The sequence below is a fragment of the Enhydra lutris genome, unplaced genomic scaffold (genome assembly GCF_002288905.1).
Source record: "Enhydra lutris kenyoni isolate GAN:26980312 unplaced genomic scaffold, ASM228890v2 scaffoldscaffold38, whole genome shotgun sequence".
Lineage (NCBI taxonomy): Eukaryota > Metazoa > Chordata > Mammalia > Carnivora > Mustelidae > Enhydra > Enhydra lutris.
This window is the reverse complement of record NW_019154122.1, coordinates 12,432,816-12,453,262: the sequence shown is the minus strand read 5'-3', so window position 1 is coordinate 12,453,262 and position 20,447 is coordinate 12,432,816. Positions and strand designations below refer to the sequence as shown.

Genomic DNA, 20,447 nt, shown 5'->3' with positions numbered 1-20,447 from the left:
GTGAGATGGCCATCCAGATCCAAACAAAACACTTTGAAACTTTGGGCTGGGAATGACATAAAATGGGTTATAGACTTTCTTACTTTATTAGGCAGAGGATCTGGAATATAATTTAGTCCTCATGACTCAGTATTGTCATTGTAGATATAAATGTTTATACTGTGTTACAAGCGTAGCTCTGCTTTCAAAAACTGTTGGACTGTAGACATGTTGTATGACTCCACCTATGCCGAATGACCCCCAACTAATAAACTTTTTGAGTTTTTTATTTGCTTTCTATAGATGTTTCTCTCTTGACATTTGTTGCTAGACTTCTTCCACGGTCTGGTCTTTGTCCCCTAAGTATATCTCTGTTAGCTGGCTTGTTTCTCTTTTCTCATTTACAGTATTAAAACTGCAAATGGCTCTCAGATAACTAAGCCTGTATGTAAAGTAAGTTGTAAGTAAGTAGTGTGAGTAAAGCTTTGCTAGGTCCAAAATACGTGGAATCTGTCATTTCTTTTTTGACAATGGTGATTTTCACCCCCTTTCCTTCTCTCCTTCCTCTTCTCTGCTGGTTTTTTTTACCCCCCCCCCCCCTTTTTTTTTATTTGGGTGAGATTAAAGAGCTGAGCTCCAGAAGCGTTGGGTCTTATCCTTGACTCTCCTTGACCTGAGCCCGTATTCCAGGGTGAGGTATCAGAACAGGCCTGCTGCCTCTGGGAGTCAGCTGAGAAGTGATAGAGTGGATGGCAGAAGGGGCCAGAAGGTGTCTGCATAAGCTCTCGTTTTACGGAAATGAAGGAATGAATCTACGGCCGGAGTGGGACTTGAGAGGCTGGGTCTCAGGACATGTTAGTGTTAGGGCTGGACTCTGTGTGCAGGTGTCTTGAGACCCAGCCTGCTTTTTGTCCTGCCATCCTACCAGGTTCCGTTCCTTACCAATTTTGAGCAGAACGTGGGTGAATGAGGAAATACAGGGTTTGTGCAAGGTAAAGTTATGGAGAAAACCTCTCTGCTGGTTAGGGGCAGGTTCATATGAAAGTACATAAAACCAAAAATGGTTTCTGTTTGTTGCACTGTTTGGCTGTGTTTGCACTCAAGGCTGATATCGATATTGTAGGAGAAGCTTTAATCCTTTCATTCAAATTTACAAGAAATGCTGTTTCCTTTTAGTTAAAAAAAAAAAAAAAAAAAAAAAGTCCAAGAGAGCATTTGATTTGAGGAACCAAAAGTCTAGAAAATGTATCCGGGAGTCCTCGTCAATTTGGGGCATAATGAAATATAAAAAATACTCAATAAAAGCTCCTTTATTACTTTAACTGTTTAAATGTGGAGTTTTTAGCCATCAGGTTAATGTTTTGGTATCATTTTTTTATTTGATTGTGAGCACTTTTCCAGGTAGCTCTGCCACTCGAGCGCTAATCAGATTCCCACAGATGAATGGTGCTAGCTGCAGTCTGACATCACCGCAGTTTTGCTTCGACATTATTTTATTTGGTTTTCCTGTAAAAGTTAATAACTCTGTGTCCGTGTGTTTAAACAGGCAGGAAGAGGGAGAGAAAGGACAATGAGCAGAGAACGGTGAGCGAGGTCTCAGAAAGCTTCTGCCAGACTGAGGAAATGTAGGGATTTTTGTGATTTCAGAGCATTTCACCCTCCTGGTGGGGTGTGGAGAATCAAGAAGGTTGCAGAGCAAGATGGTAATTCATAATCCTTCAGATAACAAACCGTGAACTTCTCTGTTTCCCAGACAGAGCTGGAAGGAACTGGAAACGAGCTACTGTTGATTTAGAGGGGGAGGAGCAAGGTGCTCAACAGAACTGATTTGCTTAATGGTGAAAATTGTTTAAATGTTGTGTTAATTGTAAGTAAATTAGGTACTCATTTTAGATGACCAAGATTGGTAAGAACATCAGATGTCGGGTGTAGAGAGCCTCCGTTTGATCTGTCCATCAGAGGTGGGAAGTCTGTAATGAGGGCCTCGTGGCCAAGGTGGCTCTGGTGTCTAGTAGGCTTCTCTTGAATCTTTTATCTTTAAAGGTGTATTTTTTTTTTTTTATTGGTAGCATTGTTAATAATAGGAATGTTCACCATGTTTAGTGAAAGATAACAGAATGGTTCAAGGCCATGATAACTACCATTTGATTCTTCCTGTGAGCCGTGGATTTCCTTGCTGAGCTAAAAGTTTTTAAATTGGGGCTTATTAGAGGAGGCAACTGGAGTGATAGTGTTTGATTCACTCTCTTTTCTGAGTGGCCTGTGGGTACGAATCTGACAGTGGGGGTGAGAGTTCCACAGCCCTTGTTTCAGTGCTTCTGGAAGACATAAGAAGAGCGATGCCTCTTTCCCCATCTGTGTCCAAGGCATAGCTTGACTTGCTTCTCTATTCTGTACTCGTGGCGTCAACAAGTTCCTCCTAAAGTCAGCTACAGCAGCATGACCTACATCAGATATCCCTTTCTTAGAAGATAGAAGCTGGCCACCAAGTTTCTTATCTCTCATGGATGACAGATAGCCAGAGTCGGTTCTACCGATGTGGCCCATCTCTGTGGACGGCCTATTCCTGTCTGCTCTCTGGGGCTCGTGTGCTTGGGGAGGAGGGTGCTTTTCCTCTGAGAGGAGCTGATTTCATTTCACTCGTTTCTAGAAACTGTTTCTAATCCCTATCATCTTACTACAAATTTGAAGATTTTTGAGTCTGCCAGTATAAGGAATCATACTTTTGGATCTCATAGTTTTATTTTTTTCATCTTAGGCTATAAAAGAACCTAAACTAATAGCAGAAAATAGGACTTGGTGGTCTTCTGTTAGTGCAGATGTTAACTGTTTACTTACCTGGGCTCTCCAGTGGATGTAAGGGTGATTTAAAGGCTTTCCGCGTTTGTCATTTTATATTTATTTATTTATTGGTATGCAAAATATTTTACATTTAAAAAAAGATTTATTTGTTTATTAGAGAGAGAGCAAACATGAGCAGGAGGGGCAGAGGGAGAGGGAGGGGGACTCTGAAGCAGACTCTATGCTAGGGGTTCGATCTCATGACCCTGAGATCATAACCTGAGCCAAAAACCAAGAGTCAGAGGCTTCACTGACTGTACCACCTGGGCAGCCTGTATACAAGATATTTCAAATAACACACTATCCGGTTAAGCAATATCCGGTCTCAAGGCCAAGGCGATTGCACGTGAGTTAGAATGGAGTCCAGGCGGCCCAGCTGAAAATTCCTCTTTTCTTTCTTTCTGTTTTCTTTTTTTGTTTTGGAGGAGTACAGATTAATTCAGTAGGTTAAGTAGGGAATGCTCCATGTAAAGAGGGCAGATCAAGTACAAAAGCAAAAAAGTACAGCATAATGTCTCAGTGTGGAAAGAGCTAGACCTTGTCTCTCCTTTTGTGTGTTGCATCGCACTAAAGAAGAGCTAGAGGCATACTTGCTTCTGTTATGAAAACCGTTTTCTCTCTTCTCTTAGCACTGTCCGTCGTCTGTCTGCTGATTTGCTCAGTCCCAGTACACGTGTATAGCGGTACCAGGACTGTTGACTTGCACTGCCCGGGAAACAACTGTGTTAACCACACGTCAGTGCTTACGTATGGTTCCTTTAGTCCTCAGACTACGGTCTGCGCTTGTTTCCTGAGGTACGTTCGTAATTTTCCCCCCATGCCCTTCAATGAACTTACGTCCTACACCCGAAACACAGATTCTTTTTTTATTTTTTATTTTTTTTAATTTTTAAAAAGATTTTATTTATTTATTTGACAGAGATGACAAGTAGGCAGAGAGGCAGGCAGAGAGAGAGGGGGAAGCAGGCTCCCCGCAGAGCAGAGAGCCTGATGCGGGGCTCGATCCCAGAACCCTGAGATCATGACCTGAGCCGAAGGCAGAGGCTTTAACCCACTGAGCCACCCAGGCACCCCTGCCAGATGCTTTTTTTAAAATAAATTTTTACCCCCTTCACCCGTTTCTTCTATCCCTCAGCCCCTGTCTCTGGCAACTACTAATCTGTTCTCCCTATCTATGAGCTTGTGGTGGTGGTGGTGTTGCTGTTGTTTTAAGATTTTATTTATTTATTTGAGCAGTGGGGAGGAACAGAAGGAGAGGGCGAGGGAATCCCAAGCAGACTCCCTGCTGAGTGTGGAGCCCAACAGGGGGCTCCCTGCCACCACCTTGAGACCCTGACCTAAGCTGAAACCAGGAGTCCGACGCTTAACTGACTAAGCCACTCAGGCGCCCCTTATTTAGTTTTTTTTTGTCTTTTTTTTTTTTTTTTAATTCCACATATAACAGAGATTATATGGTATTTGTCTTTGTCTGACTTCACTTGGCATAATACCCTTGAAGTTCTTCCAGGTTGTCCCAGATGGCAAGATTTTGTTCTTTTCTTTTATGGCTGTATAATACTCCTCCATGTGTGTGCACTTGTGTGTGTGGGGGGGGCAGGGAGAGAGAAGGAGAAAGAGAGAAAGGAAGAACACACATAATAATTTCTTTATCCATTCACCCATTGGACACTTAGGTTGTTTCCATAGCTTGGCTATTGTAAATAATGCCATTTGTCATTTTAAATTCTTTTCTTGCTGTCTTTGCATTCAAACTGTTTCTAGGCTATGTCTGTTTCTATTGTATTCAAATCTATTTTTTAACATTATGTCTTTCTAGTTTTTTTGTAGCATGTCTGGTAGGAGTGTTTTTTAGTGATGCCTCGAAGGTTTTAGTGTTGTGTTGTATGTGGGGTGACTGTAGACAGAATTTTTTGGTCCAGAGCTTTTCTTCCGCGGAATCCAGGAGCCCATCTCATTGCCCTCCGAGCCCAAGGTGCTAAGCCAACCTGAAGGGGCCCTGTCCTGCACCGCCTGATGGTCATCCGTTCGGTGTCCAGCCTCTACCATCTCTATCTATGCCATAACCTTTGTCCCCTTTCTAGTCGTCCCACATCTCGATAATGCATGACCGGAGAGAGCTTTGCCAATCTCCGTGTGGCCCCCACTTCAAAAGTAGGGGGACGTGAGGCACATCTGAGAAGTAGTGGTGTTGGGGAGCCGTAACCTTCAGAAAGCAGAAAATTCAGCCTGCGACGGTGGAGAGGCACAGGAAGCAGAAGCAGTGGTATCCTTAGGAAGGTCCTGGGGACTGAGTGCTACATATTTTTAGTGTTGGAGTCACCGGCCACCGTCACTGAGTGAGCTCACAGTTCTCCTAGGGAGCATCTTGGACACTGAGTCATTACATTCCTTGGGAGTGATTCAACTCAACAGCTTGACACCTTCATTAATTTTACAACATGAAGCCTCGGTGCTCTCTGCTTCCTCTTTAGCGGCACAGGAAATTAGAGGAATATCGAAAATACAGAACCTAGGGAAACTGGCAGAAGGAGCAGTCAAGGAGCTGTTGAAAGACACCGTGTTAAGGAATTGAACTCCTTGCCTTTTCTTGGTATCTCTTGGGACCGAGCACCCAACTCTTGCCACACATCTCTGGCACGTAAACCTTTTATTTCTGTTCCTGGCACGCCGGCTGGACCTCCGACTTGCAGCCAGCTCGTTTGCCTTCTGCGCTGAGGTCACTGCTACCGTGATCCGTGTATAATGGCATTTTCCTCCTCTTTTCAGTATGGAGGCTATTACAGTTTCTTCTCTAAGCAGGACTTCAAACAATTTGCTGCCAGTTGGATTTCAAAGCCAAGGAAAAGGCAAATGTCATCCTTTTTTCCTCCCCTCTTTGGGTAACTGCTTTGTTGGTCGCATCAAAAATTAGAGGGGCTGCTATCTAAATTCAGGTGGGGAATGCATGGGGACAAGGCATTTAAATTTGCTTTTCTTTCTCCCTGAAGGAGAAAATTCTTTTCCTTCTCAACCTTTCCTAAAAAGGAACTTTGATCTTCTCAACCCAGAAGCAAGGGTTTTCATTTCCTCTCCGGCAAGCGTGTGCACTCCGGCCCTGTGTGCGGCAGGCGTGGTGACAGGCGAGCTGGTGGCCAGCTCCTGCCTCTCAGCTCTGGGGCCAGCTCCCCATGGGCTGCAGGCTGGCACCGGAGTACCCTCCAGAGTCACCCTCGCGCCCTGAAATCACTGTCACTTGATAGTAAACCACGAACGTTGGCTTGAGATGCTTTTTATTTCCACACACATTTCTGGAAGAACTAGTTTAATCAAATAACAAAACAGTGACATGGTGACAGGCAGTTCATGCAATATTTTTAACTCGGGCCAAGAAGAAAAATGTAAATGCAGAGGTATTTCACTTTGAAAGGTAGTTTTGGTGCACACGACGTTGCCACTTTTCATAAAGGCTTTTACTACATATATCAGTGTGTTTTAAGAGAGACTAGGGTCAATAATGCGTGCTTTGGAATTCCCTAAATACAGATTTACACAGCAGACCTTAAAAATATTATGTTCTATCATGTCAACTCTCGTGCACTCCTACCAGATACATTTTATTTCTTTAATGTGAAAAACAAAAGGACAGAGGAGAGTAAAACAAAGGAAATTAGGGCCCACAAGCTTAATTAGTATAGGGTTGGAACCCAAATCAACGATGGGAAGGACACAGTGACAAAAACCAGGAAATTCCAAGTTGAAAGAGAAGCTCCTTCCTTTAACTCCTTGAGTTCTGGGGCGCTTGCTAGCGTACTCCTGGCCCAGGTGCAGGAGGCTGGCTCTAGTACCACGCACTGTCTTTAGCTTTGAACTTCCTGGCTTTTGTTGACTTCCCCCTCTCCTTTCCCCCCTTGATGTAAATGAAACATACCTGTGTGTGTGTGTGTGTGTGTGTGTTAACTGTAGATAAATGGGCTAGAGGTACCTCTTGATTTTGTAACCCTCAGAGAAGGAGAAAGAGTGAAAAAAAAAATTCCCGTCACTGTCATGTGTTCATTTTTAATGAGCAATTTTAAAAAATTGAAAATAAAAGAGGAAAATGAATAGGTGTTGAACCAGCCCGTGATATGTAAATGCCAACTAGTAATTACCTAAAACCTCAATTTTCATTCTGTTTCATCTTGCAAAACATTTCATTTTCCCTGAGTGAAAACACTTCACTGGGGCTGTGCGAGTCAGCGGGGCGGCTGCCCCTGGCCTGCGCGGCCGCCGGCTCCGGCTAGGGGGCACTTTGGCTCTGCGCTTGGGCTGCCCGAGCAGCGCGTCCACCTCAAGGTTATTCCCCTCTTGCCATTCCAGTGGTTTTGCTCCGTGCGTTCCGTGGCGCCCCTCCCCCCGCTCCCACTAGTCTGGTTTGGGGAGCCTCGTTCCTCCTTGTCCTTGCGCGGACGGGATCGTATTGAATTTTGGCTGACCGAGCCTTCCTGTGCATATTAACTTTCCCCTCACCTGCCTGCGAGCCCCTCGGCTTCCGAGGGGCACCGCGCACTCTTCAGAGCGGCTTTCTGCCAGGCCCCCTTCCTCCCTGTGGGATTTCAAACGCAGCAGTCTCAGTTTTTATGTTTACTGCTGCTGCTTTTTCTTCTTTCTTTTCATTTGGGCGACTGGGGGGAGGATGGGGGGGCGGCCCCCCTGGTTCTGAGCTCACACGCGTTTGCTCCCGTGCCGTACTTAGAATGAGGGTTCTGACATTTCTTTTGCGGGCTCATAGATTTCCTTTCGTTCTGGTCTAGGATCTGACCCCTGGTGGGTGCATTTGCGCAGCATCTCGCTGTGTGGCTCATGGGTTTCCCTGCTCCTAGGGCCGTTACCCTTCTCAGCCCCTTCCCTAGCTAGAAGGAGAGCAAGGAGGCTTGAAAGAGCCTGAGATGGGCGGCTGCAGATTAGAGAAGATTCTGGATGCCGAGAGCCAGAATTATGTTGTCCTAGGACCCTGGATCTCAGAGTGCTTTGCCTGGAATCTCAAGGAACACGGCCTCTTTAGTGAGATATATAGCTTCATAATTAGCCCGTTGCATTTTTTCACGAGTGCTAGCATCAGCGTTCTACGATGTGTTTCTCTGATTAACAGCTGCTTTGCAACTATTTTCTTGTGCCACCGATGACCATATTTGTCAAGGAACTCCTGACAGAGTACTGATTTCTTACTAAAATGCAGCATTTCTGTTTGAAGAGGGTGCTCTCATTCTCAGCACTACTCAGCTTTTAAAGTCAGTCCCTGTTAAAACTCCAGTTGGCTTTGGTCTAACGCTTGTTAACAGGATTCTGGGTATCTATCTACTTTAGAGCTCGAGCATAGGAACCTTTCACAGGCAATTTAATCTTCTGAGCAGCGCACGTGCGGCCGCGCAGCCTCGGGAGTGGGGTTTCCGGGCCGCACATCGGTCATTTCTTTTGCCCTCTGGTTGTGATCTCTCTGGGTTAAAAAGGACTTGGCTTTGGTTGTTGGTGTCATTAATTTTTGAATATTTTTAATATTTTAAAATGGCTAATGAAGGCTCACAGTTTAGGAGATAGATGTGTATGTGGCACACAGGAGTGCTGGAGTTGGTGGCATTCCAAATAAGTGTCACTGGAGACAATGCATCCGGTTTACATGTCAGGTGCAAAGTGCTCAGGCTTCTTCACACCCCAGACTCGTTATTAGGCAAGCTCTGTTCTCCCGTCCCCCGGTGCAGAAAATAAAGTGTGCGTTCTGAAGATCACAGTGTGCAGGTCTTTTGTAGGTGAGTGGGAAACACATAGGAAGCACCTCTCCAGCGAGGACTGCCAGAACCTCGATTCTTCTCACCAGGGATTACTTACCCTACACAGTGCATTTAACAGCCCATAGTTCATTGTAGATAGCCTCTGAGTATACCGTATTCCACTGATTTACAGTGACAAATCCTGGGCTCTCAAAGAAGGATCTCGCGATTGGCCGATCATCTGGGGTCCATAGGGACGTTCAGCCCCAAGTACCCTCTTCCTCCGGGATGCAGCGGACCCTCTGGCATGCCCGAAGTGGAGGTGGGCAGTCACTTCAATGACAAACAGGGAAAATGACTAAATCTCACTAAGACTGAGGAGTTGGTGATGCCAGGATGGTTTTTATTTTGCTTTTTGGGGGAGGGAGGCAGAAAATAGGGTCACAGGAATAGGAGTGGCAAGAAACTTTGCTTCTGTTTTCTTCTGAGTTCGTCACCTGTATTTTTATGACTCCAGCTCCTGGTAATTCAAGGTGCATTCATTAGGAACTCTCGGTGCAAGAGGATGGGAAAGGAACGCCGATTCCACGTTTCTCGCGGGCTCAACAGCGAGTGGCTTCCCACAGCGGCATCAGGTGCTTCGCACCAGAATTCCCCTGGCTTGCTGCACACTCCCACAACGTGTGCAATAAAGTTCCTGTCTCCGCTTTACATCTTTGACATTGAGGCGGAAGATTTGGCCTGAATTTATGTAATTTAGTTGGGCACAAATATAACCCATGAATAGTCACATTCATCTCCTAATTAGAAAATCAAACGATAATACAGGACAGGCCGCAGGCACCCCATCACGGTGGCCAACAAAAGCATGCTGTGTGTGTTGGGCCTCTGCAGAGGAAGAGTCAGTTGAGTTGCTTCATGAAGTTAATGAAAAGTGTCCAACAATGGGTGAATGAAAGATGCGGCCAGCGGCGCCGGCAGTTATTAGTGTGCTAAAATCTTCGCATTGTGGGTAAAGATTTGGGGGAAATCTTGGGCCATCTGTAGATGAATCAGCGGCCATATAAAATTCCAGATTGGACAGGCCTTTCCCCCCTTTTGTGGCGCCAGGGCCTCGGGCGGCGGGGTGGGGTCGGGGGACGGGGGAAGTAAAGAGTAGCCAAAGAAATAATCAGTGAAGGCAGAGCGAGGTTTTCCCGTGTTCACACTTACACGGAGCTGCTTCTCTGGGTATCTTTCTTATTCAGCACATTATGTTGAGGCTGTTAGTTTGGATGCTTTATATTTTTGCGTCTGGCGTAGCGATACCACCGCTGTTAAATGTGTGATTTGCCTGTCGCCTGCATTTTCAGACAAAGATCAAGAGGAACATAAACAAGTCCCAAATATACTTTATGTAGGTGTTTGGCAGTATGATTTTATATGGCTTGAAATTAGTGAATGGAAACTTTAAAAGAAATTGTTCATATTTTTGCAAGTTTGAAGTGTGCCAGGACTTTGTCAAATTCCCGTTAAAATAAATACGTCAATTTCATCTCCCTTCCGAATTCATTTATCTTGCTTTTTTAAAAGGTGTTTTCTACTTTACCTGATGTTTAAATTGGATTCGCTCGTTTATGCTGTTCTTTGCTATATCCCCCACGTTTTTCTTAAATGAATTACTAATGACAGAGCACTCCATCATTCCCTCTCTACAGCCACTTTAAGGAAAGCATGGTGATCTAAACCTTTTAACCTATTAAAGATGATTTTTCCCAATTGAATCAGACCCACCACAGGTGTAATAACTAATCATTTAAACTACACCTGCTATTATGTATTTTTAAGCCATTATGCGTGTTGGATAGATGATAATTCATGTTTATTGCATTGTCCGATGGATCCGTTTTGCCTACACTAGGCTGATTAATGTATTTAAAGAAATAAGAGATGCAATTTTTAAAAAAAAATTGATGGAATGCGCCAAGCACTGCATTGAGTGCACCATTAAACCCATCAGAACTTTGCTCTCTGACCAGAAATGCATATACCAAGGACTATATTAAAAAAGCAAGGTGAAACCTGTGCATTTTAGTGGTGGGATTCTGTTTTCTTTCTCTGTCATGGAAAATTTTGGAAGGATGAAGGAAAGGTCGATGCTTCTATGGGTAAATGAGAGGATCCGTGCCGTTAATATCTGCTGCTTAAGGCCCGCTCATCCACATTCCCTCTGACACCTTGTGCACACGCCAGTGCGTGCACTCTCTGCCGCATGATACTGGTGCCGTAATTGTCTTGTGTGTAGAAGGTGTGTTTTTCCTCCAGAGGAAGAACAGTCATCCCTGAGCCATGTGAACCAGGCCGATGGCCACTGACCCCGTGGGGCCTGTGACTGTGTAGCTGTCCACTCCTTCCTGGACATGGGCCTCTCTTCCTCTTGTCTCTCACCTTCCTCCTTCCCCACGTCCTCTCTCCACTTCTCCTCTCCCCACTCCTGCCTCCCCTTCTGGTCCAGCTCCTCTGCTTTCTCTGCCTGTCCCATGGCCGCCTTCTCCCCTGCCGCTCTGTCCTCCTCCCCTCTTCTGTTTTCCTCTTCTTTCTGTCCCTTCTCCCATCGATTCATTAAAATGCACCCATTTTGTCGATGTCTATCAGATTTTTCTTAGATTTGGTACCACCCGAGGGGGGTGCATGCGGAGTTGGGTGTCTAGAATCTGGAGCGTCGGTTCCTCTCTGGTCCAGAGCTGGTTGGCTACCACCGCAGCTCATGATGGGCGCTAAGAGGTTCGCAGTGCTGGACGGATTACAGCCAGTCTCCAGGAACATGAATGTGTCCTATCGCCGCTGGGCCTGCATCTGAAGGTCTGGGACACCTGAATTCATCCTTCAGGGTGAATGTCTCGGGCAGCCTCCAATAGAGGGATTACAGGGGAAGGTACATAAGGGAATTGACCTGGCTTCCCTCCCCCCCATTTATCCTTATATCTTTTGTTACCAGAGAGGTCTGGCTGGTCTCAGGATTAAATTCATATAAAATATGAGGGGAATACTTGTGAGTTGTCGTCCTTTGATAGTCACAGTACTTCGTGTTGAGTCTCTGGGTAGCTGCCACCCTGAGTCTGAAGGATCTTAGAAAAGTTCCTTATATTTGGTCCCTTACAAATGTTTTCTTTCAACAGCTTGGGAGTGAACGCCGGGGTCTGTTGACTTTACCTGTAACGTGAGAATGTATTATTCTTTTGGTGTTGATGAGATGAGTAATGCCAGTCATTCAAAATGGCCCCTTTCCTCTGTGGGGCAGGTTGTCGTGTCCCACCCATTGCAGTAGTGCCTGGGATGGAGCACACACAAGTGACGTGCAAAACACACGCCTCGTGTGTGCCGAGTGGCGCGAGGGCTAATACCTTCAGTGGTTTTCCTTCCACCCCTTCCTTGGCTTATTTGCAGATATCAAGATTTCATTAAATAATATCATTACCAGAGATGGGGGAGCATCTGTCAGTCTGTCAGCTTTTAGCCATGAAACCCCAAACTTTGTCCTTTGAAGTCTCTTCAGTATCGAGCTCCGTTGCATAAGAGGGACCAGTGTGAATGGCCGTGTGCGTCGTCTCTTATGTAATCCTTCCCAGCCGGTCTGTGCTCAGCACTTTGCCAGGCTCTGTGGAGGCAGCTTGGTCTCTTCTCCTCCAATGCTTGCAGTGTAGTTGGGGAGGCAGCCTGAACATTAGAAGACAGTATAATTATGTCTTCAATTATATGGTACACACTATGAGCATTAAAGAATTTCAGAGAAGAGGGAGATCAGAGATGGCTTGCTTACTTAGGGAAGGCTTCGAGGAGTTAGCACAGCTATAAAAGGGCCGTGCTGGTATGCGTGTGTGTGTGTGTGTGTGTGTGTGTGTGTATACATGTGTACGTGTGTGTGTGTGTGATGTTTAAACTGGTAGAGGCGAGAAGAGAGACCTTTTAGAACAAGGGCATAGCGCGAGCGCAAGGATCGTGACATGGATGAACATCGCCAGGAGAGGCTACCTGCCGAGGAGCAGGAACATTCAGCTTGAACAGGGAGAAAAGGAAAAGATTATGGCAGGTCTTAAAAGCTAGGCTGAGGGGATTAGGTTTGATAGAAACAGATACAGGAAGCCAGTGGGAACTGACATAGTCTCTTATTTAGGTAGATTTTAAATGTGAGAAACAACTGATTATATATTTGACCACAGTGCTGTGCTTATTTCTGTGGACCTAGGATAAACTGGTGGGATTTTTAATCGTGAAATTCAGACTATTGAAGTTTACTTTTCTCTCTCTTTTATCTCCCCGACCAGATTGCCACAGCAGTGAAGTTTCTACAGAATTCCCGGGTCCGCCAGAGCCCACTTGCTACCAGGAGAGCATTCCTTAAGAAGAAAGGTACAGGTTCCCCATGGCCGTGCAGCGTGGCCTGCAGAAAGGGACTGGGGACGGGACAGATGGAAGCCCTGGTGTTGCTGGAGGGACCTTCCGTAGCTGTCCCATTGGTGTGGGGGTGAGGGGAGCCCCCTCAGTGGGAATGCAGGCTTCTCTCCTTACAGTGGAGCAGAGAGACGATACTGTCTGGAGGACCCGGCACCAGATGTAAGGCCAACAGCTTAGCCCAGGACAGCCCGGCATGGGCAGCAAGAAGAGGCCCACTGCATAAGACCGGAGGACTCCTGCTTCTGGTCCGTTCCTTTGCTAATACGACCCTGGCTACACAGAGACTAGCTTTAGGTTAGGAGGTCGGCTGCCTCAGTAAAGAATCAGGAAGAAAGAAATTGAAGGACGAGGGAAATGAGATGACTAAACAAGGTCAGGTTAAGGTCAAGCTTGGGGTCAGTCTGATTTACGGATTGAAGTGGTAAATTACTGGTTTTATGGTATTTCTGTAAGCAGGGATTAAATGGGTCTTGACAAATTCAATATTGTCCAAAGCAGAAAGAATCTCTTCTGGCTCTGTTGCAATTTAGGATTTTTTCTTGTTCTGTAAAATAGAAGGCAAACCCCACAATAAACAAAAAAGGAATGTGACTTTTTTACTCTTTGAACATCTGATTTTCTAGAAAGCTGGAAAGTTATGTAGAGGCCCTTATACACTATGGTGGGGGGAGCGTTTTCTTCCTTCTCCTCCTCTTCCCCCTCCCCCTGCCCAGCCCCGGCAAACAAAACTCTCTTTCCTTCAGGAGCTGGAATGTCAGCTTCAGAATTCGAGGTTGTGAGCTTTAAGTCAGCCGTGGGTGGCTGGAATAGAAGACGGAGTGGTTTGGTGGTATTTCCTCCGTCTGCCCCATGGCGTCCCACTGCAGAGATGCTCGCAGGACCATGTCCCAGGCCTGCACCCTTGGGGTCGGGGCAGAACGAGCCTGAAGCTCTCCATTTGCAGGCATCTGTTCAGAGGTGGCCTTAGGGCTGGCCGCTGCGACCGAGTTGGTGAGGGGCGCTGTGCATTTGCAGGCGGCATGGCGCTCGCCCCCCATCAGTGGGAGGTTATTACAATTTGGAGTGCGTTGGCCGGCCTCTCTACTCCGCAACCATCATGCCATAAAAGAGTTTTTCCTTGAAATATGTGTACCTATGGGGAGTAATTAATCATAAAAGCTTGGGGATTTCAGCTCTCTCATCAAAGCATCGAAGCCGGGGAAAGCTGAGCCTAAAAGCTGTGCTGATTACCCGGGGTAACCTGAGACAGAATCTATGGTTGCCGAGAGATCCTCTGCCCCAGTATATTGTGCGGTATTATAACTGCCTGATCTTCTCTCCCACTGACAATGACCAGTTATTCCTCATTTTCTCTCAAACGCAGCTGGGTTAGAATTTCATTTGCAGAAGGTATTTAGAGCAATTTAGAGACAAATGTCTCTGGTGTTTGCTCGGCACTTCCCCACCGCAGGCTTTGCTGAGCAGTTTTAGTATCGGGAGCTCCATCTAATCTGTTTAATTTTAATAAATCCCTGACTGGGAGAGGGAGAGGGGAAAAAAGGAGAGAGAGAGAGAAACTCTGGACCAAATAATACTTCTTTTGAGTTAGTTGGCTGATAATTACTGTGGAGAGGAAACTGTTTTGGGCAATTATTATTTGTTGCTCCTTTAAAAATAACACAAAACAAAACTGATCTATTAGTTAACCCATCGAAGAGTGTTTGCCCTACACATGCCCCATTCTGGGCCCTGGGGACTCCGCAGAGAAGAGGGCAGACAGCAGCCCTGCCCTCGCCGGGCTGACATTCTAAGGGGAAGGCAGACATTTAACCAATGAGAAAACGAGATCCATAGTATGTAGAGTGGCAGGTGCCACGGAGAAAGACAATGCCGGGCGTGCAGGGCTGAGGAGCACCAGCACTGGGGCGGGGGGTTGGGGGGAGCTCCGGCTTGCACACCTGGACACGGCCACCGGAGCACGCCTCTCCGAGAGGGAGATGAGTACTGGCCGGTGTGCAGTGGGTGCAGTTCCTCCTCGACCCCTGATGTGGGTGAGAGTTTTTAGAATTTCAGGCAGCAGGAACCCGGAGAGGCCTCCTACCCTTCTTCCTCTAAAGAGAGCCACAGGAGTCTACCCTGCGCCTCCGTCCAGAATCACTGGCCATAATCACCCATCTCCATTATCCTGTAAAATGCTGCTTCAGTCAGTAATTATCTGTTTCCGAGTTGAGTCCCAGTAGGGTTAGTTCTGGCAGGACCTTTTCTGGGCAGAGGATTCCAAGATTTGATTGGAGTCTGGGGAAGAAGCGCCCCTATGTGGATTTACACTTCACTTTTTAAATTTCCGACTGTTCGGTGGGTCAGGTGTACACGGTCCGCGGCTGGCGCTGACGGGGTGAGGTTGGAGGGGCTTTGGGAGAGGAGCCAGCATCTCCCCTGTCGGTGTCCCTAACGGTGCTTGGGAAGGAAAGAGAACTGGCTGGCTGGTGTGTAGGCGCGGGGAGAGTGTCCTGAGGGGAGGGACCAAGGTTCTGGCATCTTCCCCACGGCGCCCCGCAGGGCTCGTTGCAGGGGTGGGTTTGGAGCGCTGGCTTTGGGTGAGCTCGCAGCTACTGTAGTCTTGGCTTTTCCTAGCAAATGTCACTTCAGGGAATTGCAGTGGAGCACTGCCTTGAATTATAATCTTGACTTTCTTTTTTTTAATAAACATCTCTTTCCTGAAAAGGCAAATCCAATTTTGTTTTTCTTTTAATATTATTTAATATTTAATATAGAAATTGAGGTCCCTGTAGTGCATGTCAGTTCAGTGGAAAATGAGGGTCACTTTAGGCACATCAGCTGAGTTTGTTTTAATGTGAAGCCTCAGCCCGGAGTAGGGCTGCAGCCTGCCTCTGTCACTGACAGGTTACATGTTGAGCTTTCTGATGCGGGGTGCTGGCGGCACCGGGGGCAGGCTAGTGGGGAGTGGACGGAATAGGCAGGCAAGAGCATTGGTTTGCAAAGGTCTTCTGTGTTCGTGGTTTTTTGGCTTTGTTTGTTTTTGTGTTTTGAGTTCTCTCTTAGATGCTTTAAAGTCTGACTATGGAGTCATTAATGAGAAACATGAAGTTATTGGAGTCATTTATCATTTTCCTTGAAGTTTGTACTGCCATTTTGTGTAATTTACAACATTTCTTTCTTTTATCGGGAATTTTTTGGATGGAAGAGAAAAGCAGCTGTTCACCTTCGGAGTGTTAGAATAAACGTTTTTGTTTTCTGTCCAAGCACTCGATTTTGCAGACAGCACCTCAGCCACACAGGCAGCCACGCGTGAGCGTCACAGGACTGTGCGTGGGGTTTATGCCCTCCTGGAACTGGACCACGTACGGAGGCCGTTCTCACCAGGAAGGCATCATGTCTGGGCTTTAAGTGGGCTGCAGTTCAGGAGGTTAGAGCAGCTTAAAAACAGCCATAGAATCGGTCCAGAAAGTTGAAGGCTTGGACAGTGTTGTCAGGAGGCTTCCGCTGATTTGACACCCTCTCCGGCCACAAAGTGTAGGAGGCAGGCTGCTTCCAAACATGTTGGCAGGCTGAGTGTAAGGTGGCTAAAAGTGATGCCTATTCGTTGTGGGGGACACGAGGGGAGTAGGCGAGGTGGGGGGGGAAGATAGTGCTGCCTGGTAGCTTACTCCTAATATATGTGTTGCAGAGCAGGCTTCTAGAGAAATGAGCATCATTCACTTCTGTGTACTCCTTTATAATGGGGCCGGGGTGGTGTTGGATGAGACTTGTGCTCCTTGTGCCTTTCTCAAGTGTGTAAGTAAAGGGCTGTGTTCTTTCTCATCTAATAAATAGTCCAGGGGGAAAGGAAAACTTAAACAAAAGAGACACACCACTATCCTTTCTCATTCTCAAAGGTGAAACAAGATCTTATCTTTCTTCTGTTCCTGGAAGCGGAACCCCTAATAGCAAAGCCGCCTCCTTGCTGGAAATGAACTTGAGGAAGAAACCTGATGGTCTCAACCTTGGGAGTGGGGTAGAGGTGAAGGGCTGATCTCGATGGAGTATTTCAAGGGGGAGTAAATTCTTACACAGATTTCAATTTAACTCTCTTTTATTACTTTTCTTTTTTATCATTTACGTCCATTTCATGAGGTAGTTTGCATGTCCTTGAATGGAATCTCGTTACCATGAAAGCTTTTTTAGCATTGATTTCATAACAGTCTTAATTTAATAGCTCCGTCATTACTGAGAAGCTCTGGGAGTGGGGCCCTGGCTTTCCAGGTCACTGACCTTTTAATTACAAACCTTGTTCTGATGGCCAGGTTATCGACTGGACAGCTCCCAGCTTGTGCCCCCAGGATGAGAACGAAAATAACTGTTTCCTCCCCCATCTCCAGGAAAAAAAAAATTGTAACCTCATGTGTTTCTAAAATTAATTTTCTCCTTCAGCTTTACTTTGTAATTAATTCTTTAATGTGTCTTAGTGAAGCCAGAAGTATTTTTATAACGCTGTTTTTTCTAGAGCTTGGGTCCAGCAGAGAGCTTGAGGGGGCAGGGAAGGAAGACCCCATGCTTGGCTGTGGCCCATTTCCTCACCCTCAGAAACTTCTGTGGCTGAGCTGAAAGGCAGGGTATTGGCTCTGTGAGGGGTTGTCTGGCCCTTCTGATTCTTTCTTAATGAGATGTGGATTGTGGCATCGAGACTCAAATCCATTCCTGCATTTGCTGGAGTAATTGTGTCTTTTCTGTCATGGACGTTTTATTTCTCTGTTTTTTAAAAGGTAATCTCTACCCCCAATATGGGGCTTGAACCCAGGACCCCAAAGTCAAGAGTCACATGCTCCACAGACTGAGCCTGCTGGGTGCCCCTAACACGGACATTTTAAAAAGATGCTCCCCTTCTGGGCAAAGACGGGGATTAGGTGATTTTTCTCATTGTCTTACCTCTCTGTTAGTCAGAGATGACTGGAAGAAACAAAATACCCGACCTCGAGAGTTCTGCTCAGTGATGAGGTTGAGCTGAATTAGATGATCTGGGTTCTCTCTCACTGATGATGAAGAGGGAAAGAAACAGGAGAGGATGGTGGCTGGTGAGTAGGGTGGCCACTGGCTCTGCTTTGCCCCACACTGTCGGGGCTTTAACACTGGAACTCCTGTGTCCCGGAATTCCTGTGTTCCTTAGGCCTGGGCACACGGATCACCCCACCCCGGCAGGGCAAGCCTTACCCCAGAGTGTGAGTGACCCAGAGAGACAAACTGGGTGTGTTTTTGGAAGCTGGAGGAAGAAGTTCACCAGCAGTCAGTCCCGGAGAGTCCCACCTGCAGTCCAGTGGCATTTCCTCAGACACTGCCTGCTGTCACTCCCCTGGAGCCCAGCCCGGCGTGGGTGCGTGGGTCCCGTGCGGAGAGCCTCAGGGGCTGGGGCCGCGCCCTGCAGGCGAGTGAGGAGCTGCCCGTGGCCGAGCAGACAGGGCTGTGTACGGCAGCCTCGGGCTTGTTCCTGAGGATGATTGAGCACCTCCATCCATCTGTTGTGAACGGACCGTCTTCCTTCCCTGCCGGTCTTGCATCTGCAAATCCGTCACCTGCTGTTCTGGACCAGCCTATCCATCACATTGACTGGTGTTCCCCCCATCAATTGTCCTGCTCCCCTTGTTATCCAAACTTGTCTTAAACTCCAGAGATTTTTTTCAGCATCCAGGATGAGAGCTGCAGCAGCTAGACCGGCGGAAGGCTGTAGAAACGGGGACGCCATGGCTTCCCTGTTTAGACGGGGAGCTGGTAGCACTTGTTCCCCCAAGAGTCACGTGGTTCCTACACTTCAACCTATCACGGGGGACCACGGCCCAGAGGAGCTTTGGGGGTGGGGTGGGGTGGGCAAAGCTCTTTTGGATTTACCCAGTTGCTTTGAGGTTTTTCCGGAAATGAAGAATGATTCCTCTTTTCTTAACCTTGTGTGCCTGCAACAAGGCCACAAAGAAAAGCAAAGTGACATTATCATGTATGGTAGTAGTAGTTTTGAAGTTTTTTTTTCTTTTGGAAAGGTAAGCTACGTACGTGGCTTCAAATATTAAAACCATAAGGAAAGATATGTGGTAAAAAATTAGTCTTCCTTTTGTCTCTTTTTCCCGTCCCCATCATTCTCTTTTCCAGAGGATGCTTCTGTTTATTCACAGTTTCTTCTGTATCATTCCCAAGATCATCTATCCATATAAAAGCACGTTAATATTTATTACTCCTCTCAGAGAAGCACAAACACTTTAAATACAGTAATAGCATATTTTGCACTTCACCTTTACACTTGACAGTACATTTGGGCATTCATTCCACATCAGCCCCTACGGATCGGACTCATTCTTCTCAGTGGCTGCGTAGTACTCCAGGATGAGTGTATATCAGACATTTTTTTTAACCAGTCCCAAATTAGTGGACATTTAGATTGGTTCCTGCCTTCTGCGAACGCCTCAGTGAATATTCTCGTGTCGACGTTGTTGACCCCGCGTCAGTCGGCGCGATGCTAAAGTAGAAGCGTTTTGTATACGCGAGTAGGCCAGGGTACATTTTTCTTGCTTAAGGTTTTGTGAGACTTTGAATAGAAAGAATATAGAAAGAATATAAAACTGTTTTCTAATATAAACGGGACTATAGGTAGAAAGAAATTAATAAGGGGCACCTGGGTGGCTCAGTGGGTTAGGCCGCTGCCTTCGGCTCAGGTCATGATCTCAGGGTCCTGGGATCGAGCCCCGCATCGGGCTCTCTGCTCAGCAGGGAGCCTGCTTCCCTCTCTCTCTCTCTCTGCCTCCCTCTCCGTCTACTTGTGATCTCTCTCTGTCAAATAAATAAATAAAATCTTAAAAAAAGAAAGAAATTAATAAGAGAGAAAAGGCTGTGTAACAAATTGTCATTAACGCTCAGCACAGATTTGGATTCTGAGAGGACGTTCTGGTCATTGGTTACAGGAAAAATGCTTTCTGAAAGAATCTTTTTTCAGCCCCTTTTTGAAGGGATGTGGGCTCAGAAATTTACTTTTTGATGGAAAAAAGCATCCAAATAAATGGAAAGCTTCAGAAACTTGGCTGCAACCTGTTCCAAATGGGACACACGGCTTAGTGTTCTTTTGTCGTTATTGGACGTTTTACGGGTCTTTGGCCATTGGTTAGGTGGTCGGTCTTTATTCAGTACCTGTTGTGTGCAGAGTGTTACCAGGTTAGGCACTCCTGAGAGAAGAATGAAGCACCTGTCTTTCACAGTGTAAGAGGCTCCTTAGAAGGAGGGGGGGCCGGGGGTGGAGTGCCTCTGAACAGTGTCTACACGGACCCGCAAAGGGCACCAGAGTCTCAGTGAGAAGGCAGCCCTGTCCGACCAGGACACACCGGCGTGTAAAGCTCGCCGGGCTGTGAGTCCCTTGAGGGCAGAGACTGTCTCACTCACCCCAGCTTCCTCCATCGCCAGCGGAGTCAGCCCCAGTGCGAGGCTAAGGCTAAGGAGGGAGGGCCTGGGCAAACTAGG

General features: G+C 46.6%; 1 protein-coding gene across 1 annotated transcript in view; it reads left to right on the top strand.

The window, feature by feature from the left end:
- The window catches only part of LOC111154865 (peroxisomal biogenesis factor 14), a 138,249-nt gene that overhangs the window by 37,036 nt on the left and 80,766 nt on the right, over nucleotides 1-20,447 (top strand). The window contains exon 3 of the mRNA XM_022514799.1: nucleotides 12,848-12,932. Coding sequence (XP_022370507.1) covers nucleotides 12,848-12,932 — 85 coding nt within the window. The remainder of the gene's footprint in view (nucleotides 1-12,847; nucleotides 12,933-20,447) is intronic.